Source organism: Mustela nigripes, chromosome 7, assembly GCF_022355385.1.
Source record: "Mustela nigripes isolate SB6536 chromosome 7, MUSNIG.SB6536, whole genome shotgun sequence".
NCBI lineage: Eukaryota > Metazoa > Chordata > Mammalia > Carnivora > Mustelidae > Mustela > Mustela nigripes.
Genome location: NC_081563.1, coordinates 90,471,475 through 90,484,573, shown reverse-complemented (window position 1 = coordinate 90,484,573; position 13,099 = coordinate 90,471,475). Strand labels below are relative to the sequence as shown.

Here is a 13,099-nt window from a genome sequence, read left to right as displayed (position 1 = left end):
AAAAAAAAAAAAAAAGAAAAGAAAAAAAGAAATAGAACCTGACAAATTGAGTCTAAAATTTACACGGAAATGCAAAGGGCCAAAAATAGTTGACACACCTGAAAAAGAACAAGATGGTAATACTTACTCAAGACATACAATAAAGTTATAATAATTACAACAGTGTAGAACTGGTATAAGGACATATAGATTAAGAGAATAGAAGAGAAAGTCCCCTATCCCAAATCCTCAGATATACTGACACACAATTTATGACAAAAGTGGCACCACATGTAGAGCAATGGTAAAAAGACTTTTCAATTAAGTGATATTCGATTATCTCACTATCCGTATTCAAAATTCAACATTATACACAGAAATCAATGCCAGTACTGTAGATCTCCTCGTGAAAGGTAAAAACAATACAGCTCCTAAAAGATTCCATAGAAAAACGTCTTCATAATCCTTATAAGAAAGTATGTGTGTGTGTGCACGCCTGCCTGAGCCCTCAGGTTTAATAATGCACCTACATGACTCACAGAACTGTGGAAAGCGCTACAATTACAATCACAATTTTACCATAATGAAAGGGATAAGAAACACTAGCAGCAGAAGGAAGAGGCACATGGGGAGGTCTGGCAAGGTACTACAGGGGCAAAGGGTAGGTCACCCCAATATGGGCCAATTTAGCAAGAAGTGTTTTGAGTTAAAAAGCAATTTAAACCCAGCAGATTCAGGAAAAGCTCTTTAGGGGGCCTGGGTTGCTTAGTCATTAAGCATCTGCCTTTGGTTTAGGTCGTGATCCTGGGGTCCTGGGATAGAGGCCTGCATGAGGCTCCCTGCTCAGCGGGAAGTCTTCTCTCCCCTACTCCCCCTGCTTGTGTTCCCTCTCTTGTTGTCTCTCTCTCTGTCAAATAATAAATAAACAAAAACCTTTAAAAAGAAAATGGAAAAGCTCTTTGTCTCTCTTACAACTGCCTTAAAAAATTTAGATTAAGTATCTGCTCCAGGAAGAGAGTTCCCACCATAGACAACCACATTATTCTCTGAACAAGGTATGGTAGACAGGAAGGGACCTAGCAAAGCCTGTTTGATAACAAAGCCTCTCTTTGTCTCATTGTTTCTGTGGGTGCCCACCCCTCACCCCCTACCCCACCCATCCCCTCAAACATCTGTTTACCAAACATTTGCTGTTTTCCATTCTTCTGGAGGATTACATTCTTTCCCTTTCAAGTCCTAAACCCCTAACCCTTGAGGCTCCTGGCTGGTTCCACTGGTAGAACATATGACTCTTGATTCTCTTGATCTGAGAGTCCTGAGTTCAAGACCCATGTTGGGCACAGAGCTTACTTAACAACAACAGAAAAGACACATATACCTCATTTTGCCTGCTTTTGGAATTTCCATGTCTATATGGATTCCCTGTATGTATGAAATTTGATTTTTTCCTGTTTATCTGTCTCATGTTGGGACACCCAAGGTGGGTCAATCAGTTAAGTGCCCCACTCTTGACTTTGGCTCAGGTCATGATCTCAGGGTTGTGGGATCGAGCCCCACACTGGGCTCTGTGCTCAGCACAAAGTCTGCTTGAGATTATCTCCCTCTCCCACTGCCTCTCCTCTGGCTTGTGCATACCCTCTCTCTGATGAATAATAAACACAATCTTAAAACAAAAAATCTAGCTCATGTCAATTCGATTCTTATTCTGGTTAAAAGGACCTTAAGGGGACAGGACATTCTTGCTCCCTGACAGTAAACAAACATGAAGCTTCTAGTGTCCTTTCCCTATGGAATCATGACACACTGCCCTTCTGGCACAATATGTAACAATACACACAAAGTACTGTCAATTGGGGAGGCTCACACAAGCTTTGGTGTCCAGAATTTTTACTGGGGTTTTATCACACAGGCACCATTGTTTAAACTTTTTTTTTTCTTTTTAAGAAATTTTTTATTATTATCTATTTGACAGAGAGAGATCACAAGTAGGCAGAGAGGCAGACAGAGAGAGAGAGGGGGAAGCAGGCTCCCTGCTGAGCAGAGAGCGCGATGCGGGGCTCGATCCCACGACCCTGGGATCATGACCCGAGCCGAAAGCAGAGGCTTTAACCCACTGAGCCACCCAGGTGCCCCCAGGCACCATTGTTTAAAACACCATCCATGTGACTGAGTTCCAACTCTATCTCCACTCTCCTCTCTGGAAGTTTGACTGGAATCAAGATATTCAAAGCTCTAAACCTAAGGAGATAGCAGGACCCCTCAAATTTGTAGCCAGTTAGTCAGAAAGAAGCCCTGGAAACCCCCAAACCTGTGGCTGGGGAAGTTTGGTCTAACTCTAATAGTGTCAGAAGTCACTTCAAGCCTAGAGTAGGTAAGTACTACCACCCTCATTGTGTAAATGAGGGCATTTAGACATAGAGAGAACTCAAGTCACTTACCAAAGATTAGACAGTGGCAGAAACAACATTCTGAACCCAAGTTTACTTGACTCTAATCCTGTGTCCTTAAATATTGGGCTAGCTCTGGGCCTTAGTGACGGGACAAATGAAGAGTTTTGTTACAGGTATTCATGTCGAATAAGAGAGTACACACACACACTCTCTCTTTATGGAAAATCCCTAAAAATGATGCCAGTTCTTTAATCCTATAAATGGATCACTAATAAGTAACATAATGGAATCCTTAATCTTGTTAATCTGAGAGGTTTCCACATAGCACTTAGAATTACTCCTATCATTCTCCTCATACTATATACTAAGTAAATACAGACCAAAAACTGCTAAAAAACAGATTTTAAAGAGAAATACCATTATAGAACAATACTATGCTATACTCTACTGTACAAATACTATTACAGAACAATGCCACAACCACAATTTTCCAGATTCAGAAACGTGAACAACAGTACTAGCTTACTTCTTCAGCAGACATGTGAAATCGTAAGGCATTGGGCAGGACGCTGCCATACTCCCACCTGAGTGCTCTGATCCGAAGCAATCGGTCATACCTAGGACAGAAAGAAGGTACGAGACCGCATGACTGTAAGAAGATACCTTGGGAATGACAGGGAGACATAAATATGGGCTGGATGGGTGCAGTGAAGAGTTCTTTGTTTCTCTAGGTTTGAGAATGGTGCCATGGTCATGGGAGAAAAGGCCCCAAAGGTCCTTATTTCTTAGAGTATTCAGTGGTAAAAGCCCATCAGTTTCTAGAATAGTATTAATACAGGCAAATAAAACAAGATGAAGCAAATATGGGAAAATGTTAAAAAACTGTTAAACCTATATGATGTCTCCATGGGGGTTCACAGTATTATTCTCCCTAGTTTTATGAATACTACAATTTTTCACAATGAAAAAATTTAATGGAAGAAAGAAAAGTATTTAGAATGCTTATACAGGAAAAACAAATCTAAGAATGTCTGTTATCCATTTGAAATGGTTAATTAGGAAACCACATGGGAAGCCCTCCATTTATTCCCTGCACCACAAGCAAAAACTGAGAAACTTACAGGTATGCTACAGCACAGCGTCGATTTCTTAACAAAGAACAGTGTCGAAACTTGATGGTTGATATCAAGTCACTTTGTCCACCCGACTTTACTTCATTCCTGGTAAGAACATTTAAAAAAGAAAAGAACAAATATACATATTTCAGCATAAGGAAAATTTTCAAAGCCAACTAACAACTGACCTCCACGTTTGTTTTTATCTATTTATAATTAGTGATTAATCTAAACAAATAGTACTTGCTTCCACATAAGAGCTTTAATTGGTATGCTAAAAGACAAAAAAGCCAAAAACCAAAAGTAAACTAATTTACCTAAAATCATGCTATCAGCATTTCATTTAAGTATTTAAGTATTCACTTAAGTGTTTAAGTATTTAAGTATTTCACTTAAGTATTTAAGTATTCATTTGGTATTTTGCATTTTTGCACACTGATTAATCTTCATTATTTTCAAAAGACACACATTGTGTTTACTCACTTTTTAGAATTCTTTTACCATGCTGGAGTAAGAGATAAACCTAACATCATGGTTAACAAGATTATGATCTTATATCATATTTTTATTTTAAATAGGACTACTCTTTTAATGGTTTTTCTAAATCTTTGCAATAAAGTAAGTTAAAATGGTAGTAAAAATGGTCCTTCATTTATCCCACAAATATTTATTGATCTTCAACATGTATGTGTCCTATATTGCAGTGTTGTTCACACAGAGAGGGAAAAATTTTGGTTTTACCCTACAAAATGTACATCTCCTTAGATATTAGATAAATATCATATTTAAAAACCAGATGTATGGGGCGCCTGGGTGGCTCAGTGGGTTAAAGCCTCTGCCTTCGGCTCAGGTCATGATCCTAGGGTCCTGGAATCAAGCCCTGCATCGGGCTCTCTGCTCAGTGGGGAGACTTCTTTCCCCATTCTCTCTGCCTGCCTCTCTGCCTACTTGTGAGCTCTCTCTCTCTGTCAAATAAAAATCTTTAAAAACAAACAAACGAAAAACCACAAACCAGATGTATAATTAATGGGCACAGAGTTTCAGTATTATAGGATAAAAGATTATGATGATGGATGGTGGTGATAGCTGTGTAACATTATGCACATATTTACTACCACTGCACTGTACACTTAAAATGGTTGAGATGGCAAATTTTATGTTATTTATATTTTACCATAATAAAAATGATGGAAAAAAACAAATCAAAGACAATGTACAGATTGAGTAAGAATCTACTTTGGAGTTTTAAAAGGAACTGGATAGGAGTGCCTGGGTGGCTCAGTGGGTTAAAGCCTCTGCCTTTGGCTCTGGTCATGATCTCAGGGTCCTGGGATCGAGCCCCGCATTAGGCTCCCTGCTCAACTGGGAGCCTGCTTCCCCTGTCTTCCCCTCTGCCTGCCTCTCTGCCTACTTGTGATCTCTGTCTGTCAAATAAATAAATAAAATCTTAAAATAAATAAATGAATAAATAAATAAAAATAAAAGGAACTGGACAGATAAAAAAGGGATTCCTTCCTGTAGTGCCTGTTCCAGTCCCTGAAAATAGAGGGAAATATCTATGTCCCTGTCCTATCACGTCTTCTACATCTGCTCTGTACATTTCTGTCACTCTCTGAAAGTCAGATTCATCCTCCAGGTTGTTTACAGTGAGCTATGGATTATAAAGAAACAGTACAAATAAAATATACCCAAGGTAATACCAGAGTATTTCATTAAGTACATAATAACTTCCTAAAAAATTTTACTTTTACACGAGTAATTAAAAAGGAATAGACTTCCGAAAAAATTTTAACAGAAACTAATAATAGTGACTGTCCCCTACACCCCACCAAGAAAGAAACTAGGAGGGTGGGGCACATAATTTTGGATCACAAATTTGCAAATGGTACAAATACAGCAAATACAGGAAAATCATTCCCTTACTGGACTAAGGCCTGTCAGGCCACCTCCTAAATAAATATGTCTTTAACCTGTTCACTTTCTACTTAGTCCAGGTCACCTATGCTGTCACCTGGATGGCCAGCATGCCTCCCTTCTCTTGGTCCCCTTGTCTATTGTCCACAGAGTAGCTATGGTGATCTTTTAAAACATAACCATGCCACCATCTTAAAATTGCTTAAAATTCTCATCTTGTGTTACCCTTTGCCTGCTTGCTAAGCTTCAGCCACACTGGTCTTCTTTAACTATCACTGTCCTGAGCACCCCACCCTCCTTCACAACTCAGGGCCTTTGCATATACTGCCCCCTTGACCTAGGACACTCTCTGCCCCGTCACTGCCTCACTGAAACTGGCTTCTCCTTTAGATCTCAGCTGAAAGGTTTCTTCCTTGGAGAGAACTTCCCTGATACCTCAATCTAAGTCTGCCTTTAATTGATTATTTTCTCTCCCAGAACTGTTGTTTTCCTTCATGGCATGTATCCCAATTCGGCATATCTGTATTTATTTATTATCTATCTTCTGCATTATTAGACTGTGAGGGCTATGGGGACAGACATCTTTATTGTGTCGTTTACAGCTGAAATACCAGAGCCACTTATCAGCACATAATCATTTAGTACATATTTGTTGCATGAATTAATGAATGAACAAAGTGCTTGGGAACTTGAGTTTGGGACTTTATATTTGCCTTATACTTACTGTAAACCTGCTATGGTTCTTTCCTTCATTCCACCTGTGAAGATTTTTCTGTATCTCTCCTTAAACAACTCAGTTGGAAAATGCTCCCACTGTTTATGTGCTCCACAGATCTTACCAGCATGTTACTGATTTCTATGCCCAAGTAACTGATCAAAACACTGTACCTAATAAGGCCAAAAATGAAATGTCAGGTCACAGACGGACATCTGTTGATTGACATCTGTTGGCTGAGATCTGGATAAATCACCTCTGATCCCAGAGCTGATACTCCTTGTATCTTACTCTTCACCAAATCACAAGAACTTATGAAGTTTGTCACACAGCCCAAATGCTCCACTGTGCTACCACCATGCTCAGCTCTAAATGTTTTCTAAACCCAGAGCTCTTTTACACACCAGGCTGTAGCCTTCTATAGCACTGGTTCTAGGCAAACTTTGCTAAAGCTGCTGGAAATCACTGCAGCTCCTATTAAGTTTACAAATTGCCTGTTACCCATTTAAGGCACCAAGGCAGCTATTAGTGAAAATGAGCCATGGAAACTCTAGATTTCACTTTGTTAGAATTTTTATTTGCTGCTGTCTCATTTCTTTTAAATTCACTCTAATACTCTGTCATAGGATTCAAATAAATATTTACTGAGCATCTGCTATGTACCACACACTATTTGAATCCCCATAAATTTAGGGTGATCAACACAAATCCCCTCAGTCCTGTATAGCTACAGTATGATCAGGCTCACAGATAATTAAAAAAAAAAAAAATCTTATCTAAAAACTGATGGGACATTATCTTATTTCAGTATCATATTTTTTAAGTTGTTTTAAAATATCAATCTCATCAGGGGTGTGTGGGTGGCTCAGTTGGTTGGGTGTCTGCCTTTGGCTCAGGTTATAATCTTGAGGTCCTGGGACTGAGCCCCATATTGGGCTGCTGCAGCTCAATAAGAAGAAGCCTGCTTCTCCTTCTCCCTCTCCTCCTTTCCCCTGCTTGTGCTCTCAAATAAATAAAAACTCTTAAAAAAGACTTCTATCTGTCAAAACTTACACATCTGACTGGTTTTGTTCATATAAAGCTTTCATCTCCTCCAGAACTTGCCTGAGTCCATCCTCCTAGAATATATAAAATGATATTGATACACATCTATTAATTCCTCCACCAAGTCCATAGCAATGTTTGATCTACTGTTTATCTTTGATTTTGATATTTTATCAAAAAGCAATACCTATGAGAATGGATATAACAAGTGTTGGTGAGGATAAGGAGAAATTGGAACACTCATACATTGTAGACAGGAATATAAAATGATGCAGTCCTATGAAAAACATTCTGATGGTTCCTCAAAAAATTTAACATAGAATTATCATATCATCTAGCAATTCCACTCTTAGGTATAATACTCAAGAAACTTGAAAACATGTTCATTCAAAAACTTTGTACATAAATTTTCAGAGCACCATTATTTATGGCAGCCCCAAAGTAAAAACACCCAAATATCTATCAACTGATGAACTAATAAATCAAATATGGTATATCTACTCAATGGAATATTATTTGGACATAAAAAGGAATATAGTACTGCATGCATCAACATGCACTGAACTTTGGGAACATTATCCTAAGTGAAATAAGCCAGACATAAAATGTTAAATATTGTGATTCCACTTACCTGAAATATCTAAATAGGCAAATTCCTAGGGATTTGATTAGAGGTTACTAGGGACTGAGGGAAGAGGGAAATGGGGAGCTATTGCTTAATGGTTACAAAGTTTCTGTCACAGTTGATGAAAATGTTTTGGACAGAGGAGTGATGGTTGTACAATGACGTGAATGTAATTGATGGCACTGATGTACACTTAAAATTGGTGAAAATGGCAGATTTTATGTTGTATATATATTCTACCACAATAAAAAATAGAGAAAAAAGGGTTGCCTGGGTGGCTCAGTGAGTTAAAGCCTCTGCCTTTGGCTCAGGTCATGATCTCAGAGTCCTGGGATCAAGCCCCGCATCAGGCTCTCTGCTCAGCAAGGAGCCTGCTTCCTCCTCTCTCTCTCTCTCCCTGCCTCTCTGCCTACCTGTGATCTCTCTCTCTCTCTGTCAAATAAATAAATAAATAAATATAGAGAAAAAAAGCAATAAAAAGGAATGAATTACCGACAACTTATGCAATCAACATAACTGATTAAAGAAACTCTTAAATACACTGTAGTAAGCAATAGTAGTCAGATACCAAGGAGTACATACTGTATGATCCCTGCTGGCCCTTTAGAGAAAAAGTATGCAGCTCCTAGCACATTGAATCCAGAAACCTCTCCCCACAAAAAAGACAATTATCTGTAGCCATGGAAAGTCTATCAGTGGTTGCCCACAGCTGCAGATAGTAGGTAGCTACAAAAGGGGAAAAGGGAACCCTTGGGGTGACAGGAATCTTGACTGTGGCACTGGTTATAAAGATGTATACATTTGTAAAAAGTGCTAAGGCATGACAAAAATAAGTAAGTAAATAAATAATGAAAACAGATCTTAAAAAATTACTACAAGGGTAGTAATAATGCCTTCTGCTCAGGTCATGATCCCAGGGTCCTGGAATTGAGTCCCACATTGGGCTCCTTGCTCAGTGGGGAATCTGCTTCTCTCTCTCCTTCTGCCCCTCTCCCTGCTTATGTACTCTCTTTCTCAAATAAATAATAAAATCTTTTTTTAAACTTTTTTTAAGATTTTATTTATGTATTTGACAGAGAGAGAAATCACAAGTAGACAAGAGAGGCAGGTAGAGAGGGGGAAGCAGGCTCTCCGCTGAGCAGAGCTCGACGCAAGGCTCAATCCCAGGACCCTGAGATCATGACCTGAGCTGAAGGCAAAGGCTTAACCCACTGAGCCACCCAGGTGCCTCTAAAAGATTTTGTTTATTTATTTATTTGACAGAGAGAGAGAGAGATCACAAGTAGGCAGAGAGAGGGAGAAGCAGGCTCCCCGCTGAGCAGAGCTGGATGTGAGGCTTGATCCCAGGACCCTGGATCATGACCTGAGCTGAAGGCAGAGACTTAACCCACTGAGCCACCCAGGCACCCCTAAATAATAACATCTTAAAAAAAAAAAGATTACCAGAAAACATGAACACTTTTGGTTTGCAACAAGAGAAGGACCAAAGGAGTTTCTCTACTATCCACCTTGGGGCAAACTTCTAAAAAATTTTCCTTTGGAAGAATAAAATTATTAAAATTCTAAAATTCATAAATATTACATAGTAGGTCTTTCAGCAATCCAAAGATAAGTGACCCAGCTACTTTTAAGACCAAAATGTATGCAGTAGCAAAAACATTTTGGGACTATTGGTATAACTACAAAATCAAGAACTTAATCCTCTTCAAACATAAGAAAATAGGGGCGCCTGGGTGGCTCAGTGGGTTAAGCCGCTGCCTTCGGCTCAGGTCATGATCTCAGGGTCCTGGGATCGAGTCCCGCATCGGGCTCTCTGCTCAGCAGGGAGCCTGCTTCCCTCTCTCTCTCTGCCTGCCTCTCCATCTACTTGTGATTTCTCTCTGTCAAATAAATAAAAAAAATTTTTTAAAAAAAAAAAAAAAAAAAAAAAGAAAATATATAATTCCTAATAAAAAAAAATGTTAAGCATGATTTCTATCTTCCCTTTGCTCAAGTAGTTTAAAAGAGGTCATGGAAAAGTCTGATCTTTTAGAATTCAGTTCAATATTCCTTTTATCAGCAAATAATATTTTAAGAAATAGCTGAAACTCCTGGATGAGTAATAGATCTACAGGCATACAAAAAGATACGTATGAGGGGCCCCTGGGTGGCTCAGTGGGTTAAGCCTCTGCCTTCCGCTTGGGATATATGGTCTCAGGGTCCTGGGATCGAGCCCAGCATTGGGCTCTCTGCTAGGCGGGGAGCCTGCTCCCCCCACCCGCCCACTCTCCATCTGCCTGCCTCTCTGCCTACTCGTGATCTCTGTCAAATAAATAAAATCTTTAAAAAAAAAAAAAGACATGTGAAATTTTATAAAAATACACACATGTGGGGCACCTGGGTGGTTCAGTCAGTTAAGCATCTGCCTTCAGCTCAGGTCATGACCCTGGAGTCCTGGGACCGAGTCCCACATTGGGCTCCCCACTCAGCAGGGAGTCTGCTTCTCCCTTACCCTCTGCCCTGCTCCCTGCTTGTATTTTATCTCTCAAATAAATAAAATCTTAAAAAAAAAAAAATACACACATGCTGGGACCCCTAGGTGGCTCAGTTGGTTAAATGTCTGCCTTTGGCTCAGGTCATGACTCCAGGATCCTGGGATTGAGCCCTAGGTGGGACTCCCTGTTCAATGGGGAATCTGCTTCTCTCTCTTCCTTTGCCTCTGCCCCTACCCTCTGCTTGTGTTCTCTCTCAAATGAATAAAACCTTAAATAAATAAAAATACATACATGCTTTCAGATTTAGATTTATCTATAGTAAAAATTCCCACCTCAGGCTGGGAGCCCAAGATAATTTTCCTAAAAACTCACTTAAACTATTACCAGTTCTGCATATAGAAAGTGGACAATTATTTCAATTTGCTGAATACAGCATCTAACCTTGAGAGATCCTGGAATGAATAAGGCAGAGTCCTGCTCTAGACCTACTATCATCTTCCTGGGAGGAATGATTCTTGGAAGTTCCTGTGGGCCACGGGCCTACAGGAACAATCAGACCAATCAGATGGATTGGCCTGTCCCTGCTTGGCTATGTCAAGGAGTGGCCAGTCTCCTCAAGCTGAGTCTTCCAGGCTGCTGAGTAACTTGGCTAGCAGGTGGGTTTGTCAGCAGAAGGTGCACATGCAGCAAAACTGCAAAAGGTGCCCTGCCAAACTACGACCTAGAAAAAGGAGTGATTTTATAAGTTTTAAGTTCCTTCCCTGGACTCCCCCCAAAAGTGGTAACTTAAAATTTGAGTGAAACAGGTTGTTGGATGGACTCAAGGTCTGCAGAGTCAGTCGCAAGGCTGTTGTGGCCAGTTCCTGTTGGACAAGTGTCTCTTTGAGGTTGTCTCCTCATATGCCTAGTTATCTAAATGCAGCGTGGAGTCCTATTTTAGAGCCTGCACTCCTTGGCATTCCAGCATCTCTGCTGAACTTCCCACCATTGTCTCCTAACTTTTTAAATGAAGTAACTGTCCTTGAAGAACAACAATTATATATTTTCTTATGTTTGAAGAGGTTTAAGACAGGAATCTAGGAAACCTGTGTTCAAGGTGAGGTTCTGCGCCAGTATGTTGTAAGTTTGCACAAATCCCTGAACTTGATCTATAATTTCTTTTTTTAAGGATTTTTTTTTAAAGGAGTGATCATAACCGCCCATAACATCTCCCTGCCACTGTTCTTTCTCATCTCCAATCTGTTGATTTTCAGATTGAGTATCAGGCACTGTCCAGAGGACCTACACATATACATCCCACTCCGAGGGCCCTCACTACAGGAAGAACTGAGCCCTATTATTATGCTCTTTCTCGTTTTTGCAGAAGCGGACAGCCACAGAAAGCCGGAGTACTGCTCCAACATCACACCACCGAGCCTGAATCCCGGCCTGGCTCTACAGGCCTATCTTCTGCCTTAGCGTTCAACAAACGCTAGATGGTTACCGGGCAGCCAAGATACGCTTGGTCAAGCAAAGGAACCAGCAGTAACGCTGTATGTAGGAAACACTGAAGGCAATATACTCAAGAAATTCACCAAATCGCTGCGTAATATAAATATGAATGCTCTTTTTCCTGCTATGTTTCGTTTTTCTGTGTTCCAAAATTTTGTTCGCTACTTTGGAGCTGACACGGTGAGAAAGCCCACGCTCGGAGGAGACGCAGGTTAGACCCACAGGGTCGCCCGCCCGCCCGCCCGCCCGCCCGCCGCTCTCCCAGGCCCCGCGCCTTCAGCCAGACCAGCCCGGTTGACCCCGTCCTCCCTCACATTGAAGGCGGGCAGCTGCCCTTCTGGCGCGCGATGCAGCTCGCGGACCAGCTCCATGGCCTTTTCGCAGAACATATCGTCCGCAGCCCTGTCCCGAGGCTTTGTCAACCGCCGACTCTCACGCCAAACGGTCGCCGGGCTCACGCACACCGCTCTGGGGATCGGGTGGCTTCCAGTCCCACAGCCGCAGGTACTCGCCTCCGCCTCCGGTTCGCTCTTTGGCGCCAAACACGCCCAGCCAATAGAAACGCGCTCCAGGGCCTCGTGGCCTACGGCGGCGGCCAAAGGACAATTGCCTCCGCTGCGCAGCCGCACTATAAGAAAGGTGAAAGCTGAGGAGGATTTCGCTGGTGTATCCTTCCCTAGGGAAACCCGTGCAGCTGCGGGAGTCAGCGGGAATGGGTTCCGGCCTGTAAACTGAGCAAAGGCTCTCTTTTGAAGCTCAGTTCGCGATATATACGTATCTCGCAACGTCTTTTTTTAAAATTAGGTCGAGTCATTTTCATTTAGGTTCAACGGGGTTCTACTTTGAGATTGAGAAGGATGCTCAGAAACTTGGTGTGCATTAATACAATGACGCAGTATTTCGTTTTCGTTGTGCAGTGTGGGCTTTTGTTTGCTCAAAAGGGAAACCAACTTTTATTGGGTATCTCCTTTGTGGTAGGGAGTGTGACATATGTATCATTTAATTCTCATGATTAACCCTAAGGTAGCTTTTATTTATTTATTTATTTAAGATTTTATTTATTTATTTGACAGACAGAGATCACAAGTAGGCAGAAGGGCAGGCCGAGAGAGGAGGAAGCAGGCTCCCTGCTGAGCCCAGAGCCCAATGCGGGGCTAGATCACTGGACCCTGGGATCATGACCTGAGCTGAAAGCAGAGGCTTTAACCAACTGAGCCACCCAGGCGCCCCCTAAGGTAGCTTTTAAAAGACCCTTGGTACTGATTAGAAAGCAAAATAATTTTTTTTTTTTTTAGGTTGGCTCCATAGCCAACTTGGGGCTTGAATTCAGTACCCTGAGATCAAGAGTTGCA

At 41.2% G+C, this 13,099-nt stretch overlaps 1 protein-coding gene across 1 annotated transcript in view; it reads right to left on the bottom strand.

Annotated features, from left to right (window-relative positions):
- Positions 1-12,279, bottom strand: part of GINS1 (GINS complex subunit 1) — a 19,325-nt gene extending 7,046 nt beyond the window's left edge. The window contains exons 1-4 of the mRNA XM_059406414.1: positions 12,062-12,279; positions 7,167-7,231; positions 3,491-3,589; positions 2,896-2,986 (exon numbers count right to left, since the gene is read on the bottom strand). Coding sequence (XP_059262397.1) covers positions 2,896-2,986; positions 3,491-3,589; positions 7,167-7,231; positions 12,062-12,136 — 330 coding nt within the window. The 5' untranslated portion in view covers positions 12,137-12,279. The remainder of the gene's footprint in view (positions 1-2,895; positions 2,987-3,490; positions 3,590-7,166; positions 7,232-12,061) is intronic.
- Positions 12,280-13,099: the final 820 nt, after the last annotated feature.